The 14,545-nt window shown below is 37.2% G+C and overlaps 1 protein-coding gene and 1 long non-coding RNA gene across 3 annotated transcripts in view; both read right to left on the bottom strand.

Moving 5' to 3' along the window:
• LOC107559651 (uncharacterized) overlaps positions 1-11,642 on the bottom strand; it is a 14,133-nt gene extending 2,491 nt beyond the window's left edge. The window contains exons 1-2 of the long non-coding RNA XR_001605651.1: positions 11,632-11,642; positions 3,832-3,835 (exon numbers count right to left, since the gene is read on the bottom strand). This is a non-coding gene — a long non-coding RNA (uncharacterized lncRNA). The remainder of the gene's footprint in view (positions 1-3,831; positions 3,836-11,631) is intronic.
• LOC107559650 (storkhead-box protein 2-like) overlaps positions 1-14,545 on the bottom strand; it is a 48,632-nt gene that overhangs the window by 16,129 nt on the left and 17,958 nt on the right. Inside the window, exon 1 of one of the 2 annotated variants that reach the window (XM_016243549.1) lies at positions 14,323-14,530. The exons of the other annotated variant lie outside the window; for it this stretch is intronic. Within the exon in view, the coding sequence (XP_016099035.1) occupies positions 14,323-14,500 (178 nt within the window). The 5' untranslated portion in view covers positions 14,501-14,530. Of the gene's footprint in view, positions 1-14,322; positions 14,531-14,545 lie in introns of those variants that run through there. 2 annotated transcript variants of the gene reach the window in all.

Below are 14,545 nucleotides of genomic sequence, written 5' to 3'. Positions count from 1 at the left end.
AGCTTCATCCATCAGGCTGTCAGGAAGCTGAACTCCCTCATGACCTTGCCCCCCCTCCCCTCTTTTGCCCCACGCACCACTGAACTCTGACCCTCTAACAGACTCTCCCACTCCCCCCTCCCAAATACACACACACTCACTGTCACTTTAATCAGTCTGAATAAGCTCTTTTGCACTACAAATCATTTTTGCACTACAATCACTATATCTGCACTGTTGTTTACTTTACTGGTTTGCACTCTATCTGCCATATGCCTTGTGCTTTATATATATATTTTTACATTTTACCTTATTTGTATATTTGTATAGTTGTATTTTGTATTTAATCTGTATTTATGTTATCTGTATGCACCCAAGGGTCTGAAAGTAAACGCAATTTCAATTCTCTGTGTGTATGTGCTGTACATGTGGAAGAATTGACAAAGCAGACTTGACTTGACTTGACTTATACATGAAACCTCTAAATTCAGTGATAAGTGAGTGTTTTGAAATCACACTTCAATCAAAGTGATTAAAATAAAAAATAAGAATAAAATAAAATAAAAAATAATCACGTTCAAAATATTCAAATATTCAAGTTAAAATATGATATAAATTGTGATATTAATTATGATTAACTATGCAGGCCAGTGTGCTTTACAACAATGGGGGCAAAAAAGAGAAGCAGATACAAGCTTAACCTTAGATTCACCATCATAACCTTATGAAACTCAAGTAGAAGTTTAACTGAGGCAACACTAGATGGAGGCAGGAATCCAAAATGTCCTAAACCAAACGGAGGGAAAAGGACAGGAGCAAAATATTTTCTTCTCTGCAACATTTCTTTTTTAATGAAATCTCCTAGCTTTCATTCGTCTAAGGCTGTCACTCTGTCCTGAATATTCAACATGTTTTGAATATTTAACAAACGCTTATCTGAATAACAGTATTCCATCTGAAGCCTGATCTTCCTGAATGACTGTATTACCGGTATTTGATCCAATGTGAGAAATTAAGGCTAATTTTCTGGTCTAATTGGCACCTGAACATGCTCAAACAATTCAGGGGTGCTACACCAACACTGATAGAAGATGGAGGCATGGTCACCTGACTAATCTCCTTGGTGATCTATGATGTAAACAATGAGTGGGAGTGAGTGAATAAGGTTCAGTGGGGCACAGATTTGTTGACTGTTTGATATGTAAAACCCATGCTTGTGGCCTTGTATATTTTAAGACTTGATTCTTTTATGATCGTTTTGAAAATTTATACATGGAATTCATACATACGCAGACAAAAACATATGCTCATTATATAGAAAGGATCCTCTTGTTTTCTTAAATAGTCTAACACTGTGGAAACTTGTTGGAAAACCTCAAGCTTCCCTAGAAGATGTATCCATACAGAAGTGGATAAGTGAGTCTACAAACATGATGAAACTTTCAACGACTGACAATGACTTTAAACCGAAAATATAATGTATTCTGTTTATCTAGACAATGTAACAATTCATCACAATTCCATGATTATCAGATTGTTACTCAATTTAGGTACATCTTGTACTTTGTTAGCTCTACCTCCAAAAAAAGTGCAATGAAACAAAGCAAGAAAGAGAGAGACAGAGCCTTTACCTAAATCCTCACAGCTGCCCACTGAACGAGAGGTGACCTCATTTTTTGTCAGAGAGGACACAAAAGATCCGTCTCCATGACAACAAACCAGAAAAAAAAGTGTTTGCTTGTACACACCAAATGTGGCCAGCACTACCCTTGGAGCCCTATTGTATAGAGCTTGTGCTTGTGCTGTGGTGCTGTTCACTCTGAGAAGGGCTGTAATAGTTGAGGCACAGATCTAGAGCCAAGAGCAAAACAAAATCTTTCTGAAACTGCAAATTACATATGAAAAAAGGTGGAAGCGTCTAACTTAAAGGGATAGTTCACCCAAAATGAATATTTTGACATCATTTACTCACCCTCAAGTTCAAACCTGCATGAGTTGCTTTCTTCTGTTGAACACAACCAAAATGTTGTCCATAACCAAACAGCCATCGACTTCCATAGTATGGAAAAAACATTTACTATTTACTACAAATGTTTGGTTACTGGCACTCTTCAAAATATCTTGTTTTGTGCAGTTCAAGAAATTCACGCAAGTTTGGAACATCATGTGGTTGAGTAAATGATGACAAAATATTAATTTTTGGGTGAACTATCCCTTTAAAACCAACAGTTTACTTAAATAAAAATACACTGACTGACCATATATGACATCTCTATACATCAATTAATATAGTATCACATTCAGCCTCTCCCACACATTCAGCATGCCCACGAATTACATCACGTCCCATATGGCAGCCCAGCAGCTTCAAACTAGTTCAACTCCCCCCATAAGACACACGTCCACACTCTCTCTCTCTCTCTCTCTCTCTCTTTCTGATAGGTAGGTAATGGATTAAGGTCACCAGTCTGACTAAAACAGGTTGTTGGACAGACTTAAGCCTTGTCTATGTGTAGCCACGTCAGAGTGAACCACAAATGCCTGAAAAAAGCAGGCCTCAGTGAGGATGAAAACATCTTGGTTACATCAACAGTGTATTCACAGCTTGTTTGAAAATGGTGGGTGAAGATAACTGCTTTAAAAGTACTCGTCCTACACACGCCTCTCTGGGTAGGGAGGAACCGCTAGAACATATGCGAGTCTGTTTAAGGTTTCAGTCAAGCACAAGTTGATCATAATTGTCCTAAATAGCTATACAACCTATCACTTTAAATTCATACATAGGATATGTGAGTGGATTCCCAGATAGCACACTGCAAGACGTCTGTTAAAGATCGCTTGATCTGGAAAGCATCTGCTGTGTACAAACATCTGATAGATGTCAGTTTTTCATCTTAAAGACATTTTCTAAATGTCCATTTGACATCTGATAGGAAACATCCTATAGACGTATTGCAGGTGAGCAAACGCTCTAAAAAATTATGTCTTGCAGATGCAAATGCAGACATCAAATAGACGTCTCCGTGATGTATGTGTGCTATGAGGGATGTGACATATACAGTATACTTTAAGCTGGCAGTCAAAGGCAAAGCAGGAAACTTGTTAGAGGTTGTTAAACCAATGCCATTTTATTGGGCAAAAGTAGTAGTATAATGTTCCACCTAAAACGTTCTCAACCTCATTTAAAAATTATCAGTTTAGTCTTTCTCTTTCAATTTAGACCAGGTTCTAGACTTAGGTCCTAGGCCTAGTTAAGTTACAAACAAAAGTGAATATTGAGGTCTCAATTAGTAATTGATTCAGTTTTGCAAAACTCCAGGCTTCACAAGACAGTATCACAAGACACTAAAATAATGCAATAAACATTAACCAAATAACACAAAATGACTCTAATGTACAATACTGATAACAAAAATGATAAGAAACTAAATTACTTTTATATAATATAATCATATGTGATGTGTCATGTAGGGACACATCACATTTTAAAATGTTTAATTGTAAATTTATATAGAGATTTATAGTTTTTACTTGCAAAAAACATTAAGTGTTTTACTTTTTTCTATAAAAATGCAATTTTTACAGTGTACTAAGCAGAATGTCAGACCCACTCTCTATAAAATCATGATACATTAATTCCGTATGTAGACGTGTGCAAAGTATGTTTTTGTTCTGTAAACATAATACACCAACAACATGCTAATTTATACAGGATTGTCAACATACAAATACAATCAATGTCAATAAAATTCCAATTCAGCTTTTAAAAAATGCTGAGCATTCACTATTAGTAGTTTGCAGTGTTGTTAGTGCAGTAGCAGTATTTCTAACAAAAGAGCTCCTCAGAGCTACCCCTCTACATTCTGCTTCTCTTTTATGCTTTCTAAACTCCAGCTGAGGGTCTAGGCATTACATAAACTAGGTGGGATACTTTTTATTCAGCATTACACCAGTGAATAAAGTCTGAAGATGCAAAGCATTGTGTGCACTAGGCCAGCAGTGTTAATGCGCTGCTGCAGCTAACCTAGCCTAGCCTAGCACTGCCTCAGATGAGCGTATGCAGACTGTTGGCCACTACACTCCACTGCACTGACACACTTTCATCCTTCAAATCTGCATCATAACCACCATATGAAATTTATATAAGAAACATTTTAGCTCTGGAACATTGGATTTATGAGTCAACTTTAATAAAACATGCTAGTGAATATGGATGTGAAATCTTGGACCAAAATATTAAGTTTTCTTCTTCTTTTTTTTTCTTTTCTTTGTTTATTAGCAGCCAAGGTCACCATGAGCTGAAATCAATGGCAGCCTACGTTATGCTATTGACTGGTCTGGCTAGTTTGTGCCAAAATATAGTTTAAACCAGCCCCCTGAACAACCCAAATTTACACACAGATTATCTGATACTGAGAAAGCAGTATACATGTAGTAAACATTATTTTGGATATTATCTCTAAATGTTCCAGTTTAAATTTGCTGTTTTAAAGTTTAAATTAAACTATATTTATTATTTAATACAACTGCTTAAAAGTTACCCACCTTCACTTTATATAAATATATACACAAAACACCATAATTACTGTATATATATATATAGTCTTGAGCTCTCTATAGAAAATCCACCATCATACAGCCACATTTAAAAACCTATGATCCTAATATTCTGAGGTGTCTCTGAGGCAGATGCTGTGGCACTGGATTCCAAATTTAGCCAGGGCAAGAGTAGCCCTTGCCAAAAGCAGGCCATCCTCTGAAGAGAGTCTGGGGATGGAGTAACAGAAATTGTAAAGCATCCGATCATGCAAACACCAAGTGTAAATGCCCTCCAGGATATATTTGAATCAGGCCATATAGGTAAACTTCATTCATCCCAAACATAACTACACATGAGTGAGCAGTCATGGAGAACACACATGGATTGTGCAGCTGCAAAATTCAAACACTAATTGCCATATGGGGTAAAGGAAGGATTCAACAGAAAAAATTGGTGTCTAACATTAGCATAATCAAAGAACTCTGTAATATTACATAGCACAAGAGGAGTAGAATGGATTTATATCCACACACATTTACGTGAGCAAGTGTACATGTGTATACCCAATCGGAGAGTAATCAATCATGAAACGTGAAGTGACTGTAAACACACTGTGTAGTTAATAAATAACTCAATTCAAGTAATTCAATGCCTTTCACAAATAATCTTGATTTGTAATTGAAACCCTTTTCTAGAAACTGAACTAAGCAATAGTGGTGGTTCTGAGCTCTGTAGTCAATACATTTATACATTTGGCAGATGTTTTTTCATCCAAAGCAAATTATATTATATTATATTTAAGGTACACATTTGTATCAGTTCTTGTTTTCCATGTAAATTGAACCCATGACTTTGGCTTAATAACTAGTTTAGCTAACTTTCTAGTTTGCTGGAATAAAACATGGCTGCAAAAAGCTTTGCACTGCAATCAAGTGATAATTTAGGTGTAAGTCAATATATTACCAAGGCTGATAAATCAGACAATTTTTTTTTTTAATTATCGGCATTGACCAATAAATTTTCTTTTTTTGTTTGGACATGTGTTGGAAGCAAGTCTTTTATTTTGATGGCATGCCGGGCTTTTATTTTGACAGCGATGAGAATGCCGAACATCGATGTTCGAACATCACCTGACCAAACCCGGAACACAGGGCTGCGTTCAGCCACGACAAAAACGGTGCAAAACGTTTTTTTAAATGGAAACGGTGGTGCGTTGAACACCCTGTTCTGATGACGCAAGAGATGCAACTATGGCAGCTGAGAAGGCCATCCTTCAACTGTGGTTCCTAATTATTGTGATCCAACATTTGCCTCGCATTTCAGGATGAAAAGACAAACATTTCAGGTGAAGGATAATCCATTTCTTACCTCCAAGACTGTGTTATGATCTATATGACCTTATTATTTTTATTGTGAGTATTAGGCTTATCATTATTGCTGATCACTGTTGTTGTGCTATGATATTGTAATATTTACCATTATATAATCAGAGGGGTAGCAAATTATATTATATTATATTTAAGGTACACATTTGTATCAGTTCTTGTTTTCCATGTAAATTGAACCCATGACTTTGGCTTAATAACTAGTTTAGCTAACTTTCTAGTTTGCTGGAATAAAACATGGCTGCAAAAAGCTTTGCACTGCAATCAAGTGATAATTTAGGTGTAAGTCAATATATTACCAAGGCTGATAAATCAGACAATTTTTTTTTTTAATTATCGGCATTGACCAATAAATTTTCTTTTTTTGTTTGGACATGTGTTGGAAGCAAGTCTTTTATTTTGATGGCATGCCGGGCTTTTATTTTGACAGCGATGAGAATGCCGAACATCGATGTTCGAACATCACCTGACCAAACCCGGAACACAGGGCTGCGTTCAGCCACGACAAAAACGGTGCAAAACGTTTTTTTAAATGGAAACGGTGGTGCGTTGAACACCCTGTTCTGATGACGCAAGAGATGCAACTATGGCAGCTGAGAAGGCCATCCTTCAACTGTGGTTCCTAATTATTGTGATCCAACATTTGCCTCGCATTTCAGGATGAAAAGACAAACATTTCAGGTGAAGGATAATCCATTTCTTACCTCCAAGACTGTGTTATGATCTATATGACCTTATTATTTTTATTGTGAGTATTAGGCTTATCATTATTGCTGATCACTGTTGTTGTGCTATGATATTGTAATATTTACCATTATATAATCAGAGGGGTATAGAAAAGTTTATGAAAGTGTCACTCCATAATACAATAGCAAAATATATAAATATGTATAGTATTTTTATGTTACATTAATCAGTATTTAGCGCACCTTCCTAAGGAAAGGATATGGACCAGAAGACATTGCAATTACTAAATTATATTTAGACAGACTTAATATACTTGTGGTCTTATTATTTAAGTTATTTTGCCTTTAATGTAAATAAACGTGCAAACAATATACTTGCTCTTGTGAATTTATTTGGATGTTAATTACATTGTGCGAGCTGTCTCTCATTGACACACCCACCAAACAAGAGAAAATGCATCTCAAACCCCGTTGCGCACCGTTTCCAGGAAACATGTCGTTCAAACCGGAAACCGTAGCAAAACGGTGCACACCGGTTTGAGCTTGAACTTGCCCCAGGTCTCATTGCTTCTGCTTGTCTGAGAACGTGTTAACAACCGTATTAAATAATAGCGATATCTTTGATTTTTTAAGATAATCAGTTAAACTAGCTAGCTGTTTTTATTGTTGACGTTTTATTCCATTTTTATATCTAAATGTGAAAAGAATAAAAATTAAAAAAAACTTTTAGATATCAGTCCGCATATGTGATGGACATTGGTTATGATCATCATTGGTATCTACTTTGAAGGCATCTTGAGTAAAACTGCTTCATATTTAGCTAAGCATATGCAAAACGCGTGAACCGGAAGCGACGAGACCCGGTTAACAGAATACGGAAGTCTGTTGCGCATAACCCCTATAGTTTTACAGTCTCTGTTTAACAGTTCTGTCTAATAAAGTATTAGAACAGTTAAATAAAGTTGGTGTTATACGAAAAAAATAAATATTATAGTGTATGCTTTTCTATTATTAGTAATAACATTAAAACACATGTAAATGTAGTGACAAAGAAGTAGTTAAAAAAAAGTTTATATTTTTTATAAACTGAAAACTGTTTATTTACAAGTTTAAGCTAAACTTTAAATATATCGGATTTCTAATAAGATCTCAGATTTTCTGACCTCACTGTATCTAGGGTAGTTTGATGAAACTGGACAAACCTAAAGGCCCGGGTATACTACTTTTTCCACGTTCCGCTCAGTCTTGTGCACAGCCATGTCCGCACAGCTTTCAAAGTATTCCACCGCGGATGAGAGTGGATGGACAAGTTCGACACATGCACAGCAACACCTTTAAGACTTTCTGTCTTAACATTCACCTGACGCATGCGCTGTTGTATGTGTACAGTGCATGCAGACAGTCCACGCAGTTTTCTCTCTTTTTTTTGTTTCTCTTTTTTATTTTTCATCAATAGGAGTGTCCGCAGACTGTCTGGGTGTACTGTGCACACAGCGCATGCGTCTAGTGAATGTTAAGACAGAAAGTCCACTAGGAATGCGGACAGCTGTTGTGGAATGCAGGCAGCTGAAGTATTCGTTAGGCTTAAATGGGACATTGGATTAAATTTTCACTTTTTTTTGCATTTAGTTTTCTGGTGTGTCTGCCAGCTCAGAAAAGATGGAAGCATTACAAGGCTGTCTGAGTCTGAAACTCTGTCATACAGTGAGCTGTTTCGATTTGCAGCCGGTTTCTAAGTAGATAGCTAGCTAGCTATTTGAATAAGACCACCTCCAAGATATATTTGAATATATTCACAAGTTTTGTGTTGACACACCCCACGGAAGAGATGGGTGGGGTGAGCAGTAGCTCATTACCATTTAAAGGAGACATATTATGCCCCTTTTTACAATATGTAATATAAGTCTCTGGTGTCCCCAGAATGTGTCTGTAAAGTTTCAGCTCAAAATACCCCACAGATCATTTATATCTTTTTGAAAATGCCTATTTTGAATGGAAGCAGAAACGCGCTGTTTTTCGTGGCGGTCTCTTTAAATGCAAATGAGCTGCTGTTCCCCGCCCTCTTTTCCAGAATAGAGCTGCGCCATTACAGCTCGTACCTACTAAAAAACATCTGTTTTGGTTCTGATTATCATGTTTATCGCACTGAAATCATGCATTTTAAACCATATTAGTTTAAACTTCTAATATACAAGTTTTCTGAGTGCACACATCCGAAGCACAAGGACAGAAAGCTTCTGTCACAGCATGCGAGTACTAAACTAAGTTCTCATTCACACATGTTTTTAAGTTCACGTTAAAAACACACACGAGTTAAATAAAAACATGCATGTTTATTTTAGATCTGTGTGGCAGCAGTAATATACAGTAAATAAATCAATAAATCCACTGCTCTGTTGTCTCCTCTAAGGCTGGGACTCTAAACAGTGTTCTGTGCTCGTCTGTGCAGACAAAGAACTTTCGCCATGGCATTAGAACTGGTACACCGTTGTCACTTGCGAAATCAAATGACGGCGCCGTGGGTGGAAACGTGCAGATTAAGGGGTGGTAATATTATAATGAGATCCCTTTGCAACATCACTTGGGGAGCGAAATCAGACGCGCTCGTTTTCTCAGACGCTTGCAGAAAATGGCTTACCAAAACAAAGTTACTGGTTTAATCTTTTTCACGTTTCCTTGGTTGGTAGATGCACCGGGGACCTGATTATAGCACTTAAAACCTGAAAAAGTCAGATTTTCATGATATGTCATCTTTAAAGGGACATGCACCGAAACAGGTCGCTGTGAACAGAGCTGTTTTTGACAAGGTAAAATAGTTGGTGTTGTTTTACATAACCACTGAGGAATTTTAACCAAAGTATGTTACAGACATTTCATGAAGACCCTAAATGATCATACCAACTTGTGGAAAATGGGCATCCGATGTCCCCTTTAAGATCGCTCAACCACAGTTTCCTTTTCTCATCTCATCATTTTTGAAGACCAAAAAGTTGGCTTAAGACCCAGCAAATCTATCTACAGCAAAAGGAAAACATAGCTCTGTTACACTAAACTTCAAACTATAAATAAAATAATCTTTTAATTTCTTAAATCCACTAGACCTTTACTCTTAGCAGCATAGTGGTCCAAGCTATAACCGAAAAGAGGAAGGGGGTAGAGTGGAGTGCGCTGGGTGGTCCCCTCAGACTAGGCCCAGACTCTCTGCTGACCCATTTCCTTCTGAAGACAATAAGCACAGTTGTACCCCATAGCCAACAATACTACAAGCACATTGACTGAATACAGAGGTAGGGAAGATACAGTCATACCATATGCACAGCCCTCCATGTTACTGTACAGTTTTGATAGTAACCTTCATGCCTGGCGCAAAATGGAGACCAGCGTTCTTTACTACACAACGGAAAGGTCAAATATCGCTATATGGGACAGACTATAAACGAATGCTGCTTCAAATGGGGGTCAATGCAAAATCTTCACTTCATGCAGTATGTTAGCTTGCAGTCCTACTTCTGTGGCCTGATCACTCACCATTCGTTCATCCCTCCCTCTCTCATTCTCTTCTCAATCATTCCATGCAAATCCTGCATACAGTCCCATTAGTGATGTCAGCATCTGGGATGTCCAGATCTGGGGTGGATATTTTTAGCCTGGTGCAACGAGTAATAGTATGTGTAGAAGAGAGAAAGAGAGAAAAAAAATAGAACGACAGAGCGAATCTGTGTTGTGAGGAAATAATGAGATGGTCTATATTAAAACAGGTGTATGTGTTTATCAGAACAGTGAAAGCAAGAGGCACTATATGAGGACTTGTGCACGGCACAGACATCTTTCACACTTGCATATGTGTGTCTCATTTTTAATGGAAAAGATCCCAAAGGCTTAACTGAGTTGCTCATAGTGGCTGGATGATTTCTACAAATCTATCAGCTGACTGTAGGCAGAGACCAGCAATTTATTCGAGCACCGCCTCTTCTATCTCTCTCTTTCTCCTCTACGCACATTACTACAGAGGCCAGGCTATTACTGCACCAGCATGGCCTCGTTTCTCTCCCACGCCTAAATCAGGGACTCTGTCACAGCTGGGCCGGTGCGTACGTGCAAGCGTGTGTAGTTACTTTGTGTCACTAAAATAAAGTCCAAAACAGTTCAGTGGAAAACAGGCAAGCAAGATGATACCCTTAATCAACATAAAATCGACTTTCTTAATGCACATTGATTTATTGGTATAAGTTATTCAAAACAGGAAAAATGCTATTGGCTTTCTAATATTTTGAACTTGAATTTTTTTTCCTCTTCTGCTGACATCACTTACATCAGGCAGGCTTTCGGACAATATCAGCCAATATCCAAATAGCTACTTGGGCAGTGATTTACAAACTTGCATTTAGTGTGGTTCAATTTGGTATGTACCACCCGTTTTTCACCATCCAATCAATTCCTAATGGATAAAACAAACTTTTTTTGATTTCATGGAATATCCTGTCTCTTGGTAATTTAATGTGTTGCGAAAAACCAATTTGAAATTCACACTGATTTTAAAGATCTAGGAACTTTCTAGGAACATTTTCTTTTTAGTAGAAATACATTAAAGAAGATGTTGGTTTTGCTTTTAGCACAGGATTCAGCAAAATTTTCCACAGACACATACAATAACTATGATTTACACTACCATTAAAAACTTTGAGGTCAGTGAGATTTTATTATTTTTTTTAAAGAAATTAATACTTTTATTCAGCAAGGACATATTCAATCAATCAAAAGTTACAGTTAAACTTTTACATTGTTACAAAAAAATGTATTCCAAATAAATGCTGTTCCCATTTATCAAAGAATCCTGAAAAAAAATGTATCATGGTTTCCAAAAAATACATTGAATGGTATTGTATCTTCATGCCCAATTAAGAATGTTAAAAATACTAAATTTAAGAAAACTTGCTTATTTTTATAGCACTTATAAATTGATGGCATAGATTTATAATATTTATAATTAATTTCAATTTATTTGTGTTCAATGGGGCATATGAGTATTGGTCCAACAGACAGCTGACTTCACTTATAATAGCAGTAGGCCCCTGAAGTTAGTCAAGGTCAAGGATAGGTCTGTATACCACGATTAGTCTGTGCTAACAGGTAAAGGTAGCATCATTTTAAGGACAATCTTGACACCTACTGTAGGTGGGCACACAATAAAGCTGGTTGGTAAAATAGCGCCCTCCTGAAAAGGAAGCAAGGAAACAGTTTTATGAACAAATACATATATTTTATATATACTATATATGACATGCTGCTGTAGCTGTGTTAGCAGCATGCGATTTAAAAGCTATGGCAGAGGATAGGTTTTTAGCAAATAAGGATTTACATTTCCAGATTATCAAATTATAATATCTGTAAACTAATACATTTTGACATTTGCATCACATATCCAGCTCCACATGTATGGCTTTTCTCATGTAGTAAACTTGCTTGGTAGCTCACCTGGTACAGAATTGAACTTGCAATAAAAGAGCTCAACTCACTTATAGAAGCCAGCTACAATTGTATGGTTACTTCAGAAAGTGCATTTTATCTTTTATGTATATATCTTATATATATATATATTTATCATATTTATTTATTTATTTTTCTTATTGCTATCGGTTAACACGACAGAGAATTTACCTTTTAGTTCCACTCTGGACATTTAATTTCCAAATTACCGCAATATGTACAATAACCAGTGTAACAAAACATTGCCAGATTCACATTCATCTGTTTCAGATCAAACTAACACACTTTTATCACCATTCACTGGACAGTTCACTTTAAGGTGTTGCATAAAATGCAAAAAGCAACATCAGTATTGCAAAATTCCACAGGCACTATTTCCAATTAGCCTGGGCTCTAAATTTTGGTCTGTTTCTCAAGCACTTTTCTCACTTGTTTGTCTTTTCACACTGTTTCTCACTTGACATATGATCTTTAAAGTAAAAGAGCAGCTCAAACATTCACCAAAATGTTTCCTTTTTTGCTTTAATGGTGGGGGAACAATATGTAAATACAATTTTTTTTCACAATTCCTTTAAAGAATAGAGGGACCGAAGCTGAAAAGGAATTGCCATGTTAAAAATGTGAGACCTGGAAAAAGTGATAATTCAAGTGTAGACACTTTTATCTGGCTTGGAGTACAGACAATGTAAACCTCATCTGGTGAACACTAGCCTAATTTGTTGCACATTCCATGTTCCATTTTTTAGCAAATAGTCAAAGAAAGGAGGTACTTAACCTTCATAAAATGTTGATTATCTGCCTTAGAAGGTCAAACTATGAACAGTTTATTTTGCATCTAATTTCTCAACCCAGAAATAAACATTAAATCAACCTTTAAATTACAATGAAAAATGTATCAAGTGCACATTTTTAGCCTAAATTAAGCTACCACTCAGTAAAGTTTAGCTGGTTTAGGCACAGCTGGTTAATGATAAACTTAATTTCTCAATACCTAAAGAGACAACATTTGTTTGATCGTCATTAGTTTAGGAAAAAGGGATGTATTCTTAAATTTGATGGATGCTGTGACTACAATTTGTGGAAATTTACTTGTCTTCGGGCCATGATGCAGAAAGAGGTGATGGCAATTTGTTAAAAACTGAAAAATATATTTAGTACAAAAAACTGAATATCAATTCAACATAAGTAAAATTGATTTTAATTGTTGGATATAGCCTAGAAAGTCAAGACCTTTAGGGTGGGACAGGTTTGGTTAGTTCTCACAACAAAAACGTGGAATTTGTGCATTAAATGCTTTACAAAAATGTTATAGGACACGAAGATGTACCCTATTTGTGAGTGTTCACTGGTATGGTTAAAACTGAGAGAACTTACAGATTTTCTCCTTTTCACAGTCTCTGTGCTAACTTTGCACCCAGTTGCTCACACCTCATGAACATACACACACACACACGACCGTACAATGTGCAAGCAGAAATATTGCTTTTGACATATCTGTAAAATCGCCAAACTAAAAGGACTGGCAACTTTATTTACCCAAACACAGATTAAAAATACAGTTTTGAAAACTGAGGTGGTGTCACCTTGCCATTTCAATATTAAGCTCCTCTACAGGCCTGACCAGCTCTCCAGCTGAATATTATGGACAATAACAGAACACTCACAACCGAAATGAAGAAAAGCAGCCATGAAGCCTGAGGCCATCTCAGAATCTCTCTCACTACACATGTACAACTGGGAAACCAGCTGCCAGAATTGTTATTCATGATGCTACAAACTAAATACTGTATAAAATAAAAAATAAAAAACTTGCTGGGACCAAAATGGTGGATGCATGATGCTTGATTTCATCCTTTGCTTTGCTTGTGCTGTTGCGACTGCTTCGCTACTATAGCGTGCCAAAAGCCCCTGTCTATCAGCGCATCAACCTCACATAGCCATTTAAACAAGACACGCTGATGATGGAGAATGACAGGTTACTAATTCACTAGGTTAACAAACATTCACAGTAGGTTTCCTCAAATCTGGTCCACAAGGTCCACTGCCCCTGCAGAGTTTAGGTCCAACCCAAATCAGAGACACCTGAGCAAGTTAATCAAGGTCTTGAGAGTTACTAGAAAATTACAGGTAGGTGAGGTAGGTTTGATCTTAACTCTGCAGGGCAGTGGTCCTTCAGGAACAGATGTGTGGAACCCTGATTTACAGCCTCTGGTTCAAGATGAATCAGAGGTCCTGGGGGACCCACCTGGTGTCATGTAGCCCCGCAGAGAAGGGGAGATGTGGGTCGGAGGAGGGGGCGGTGGAAAGTGCTTATGGTGGTGGTAGTCCTTCTCACTGCGAGAGCGGATGCGCTCCAAGGCCCGCTCCGACAGATCCGAGCTGGGCCAGGCCCGCCTGAGGTTGGTGCTGCGGGTCTTCTTCATGCCGGCAGGTTACCCGTGGAGGGGGGAAGGGGGGAGAGAGGGAAG

The sequence above is a fragment of the Sinocyclocheilus grahami genome, unplaced genomic scaffold (genome assembly GCF_001515645.1).
Source record: "Sinocyclocheilus grahami isolate Dianchi unplaced genomic scaffold, SAMN03320097.WGS_v1.1 scaffold693.1, whole genome shotgun sequence".
NCBI lineage: Eukaryota > Metazoa > Chordata > Actinopteri > Cypriniformes > Cyprinidae > Sinocyclocheilus > Sinocyclocheilus grahami.
This window is presented reverse-complemented; position numbering and strand designations above follow the sequence as displayed.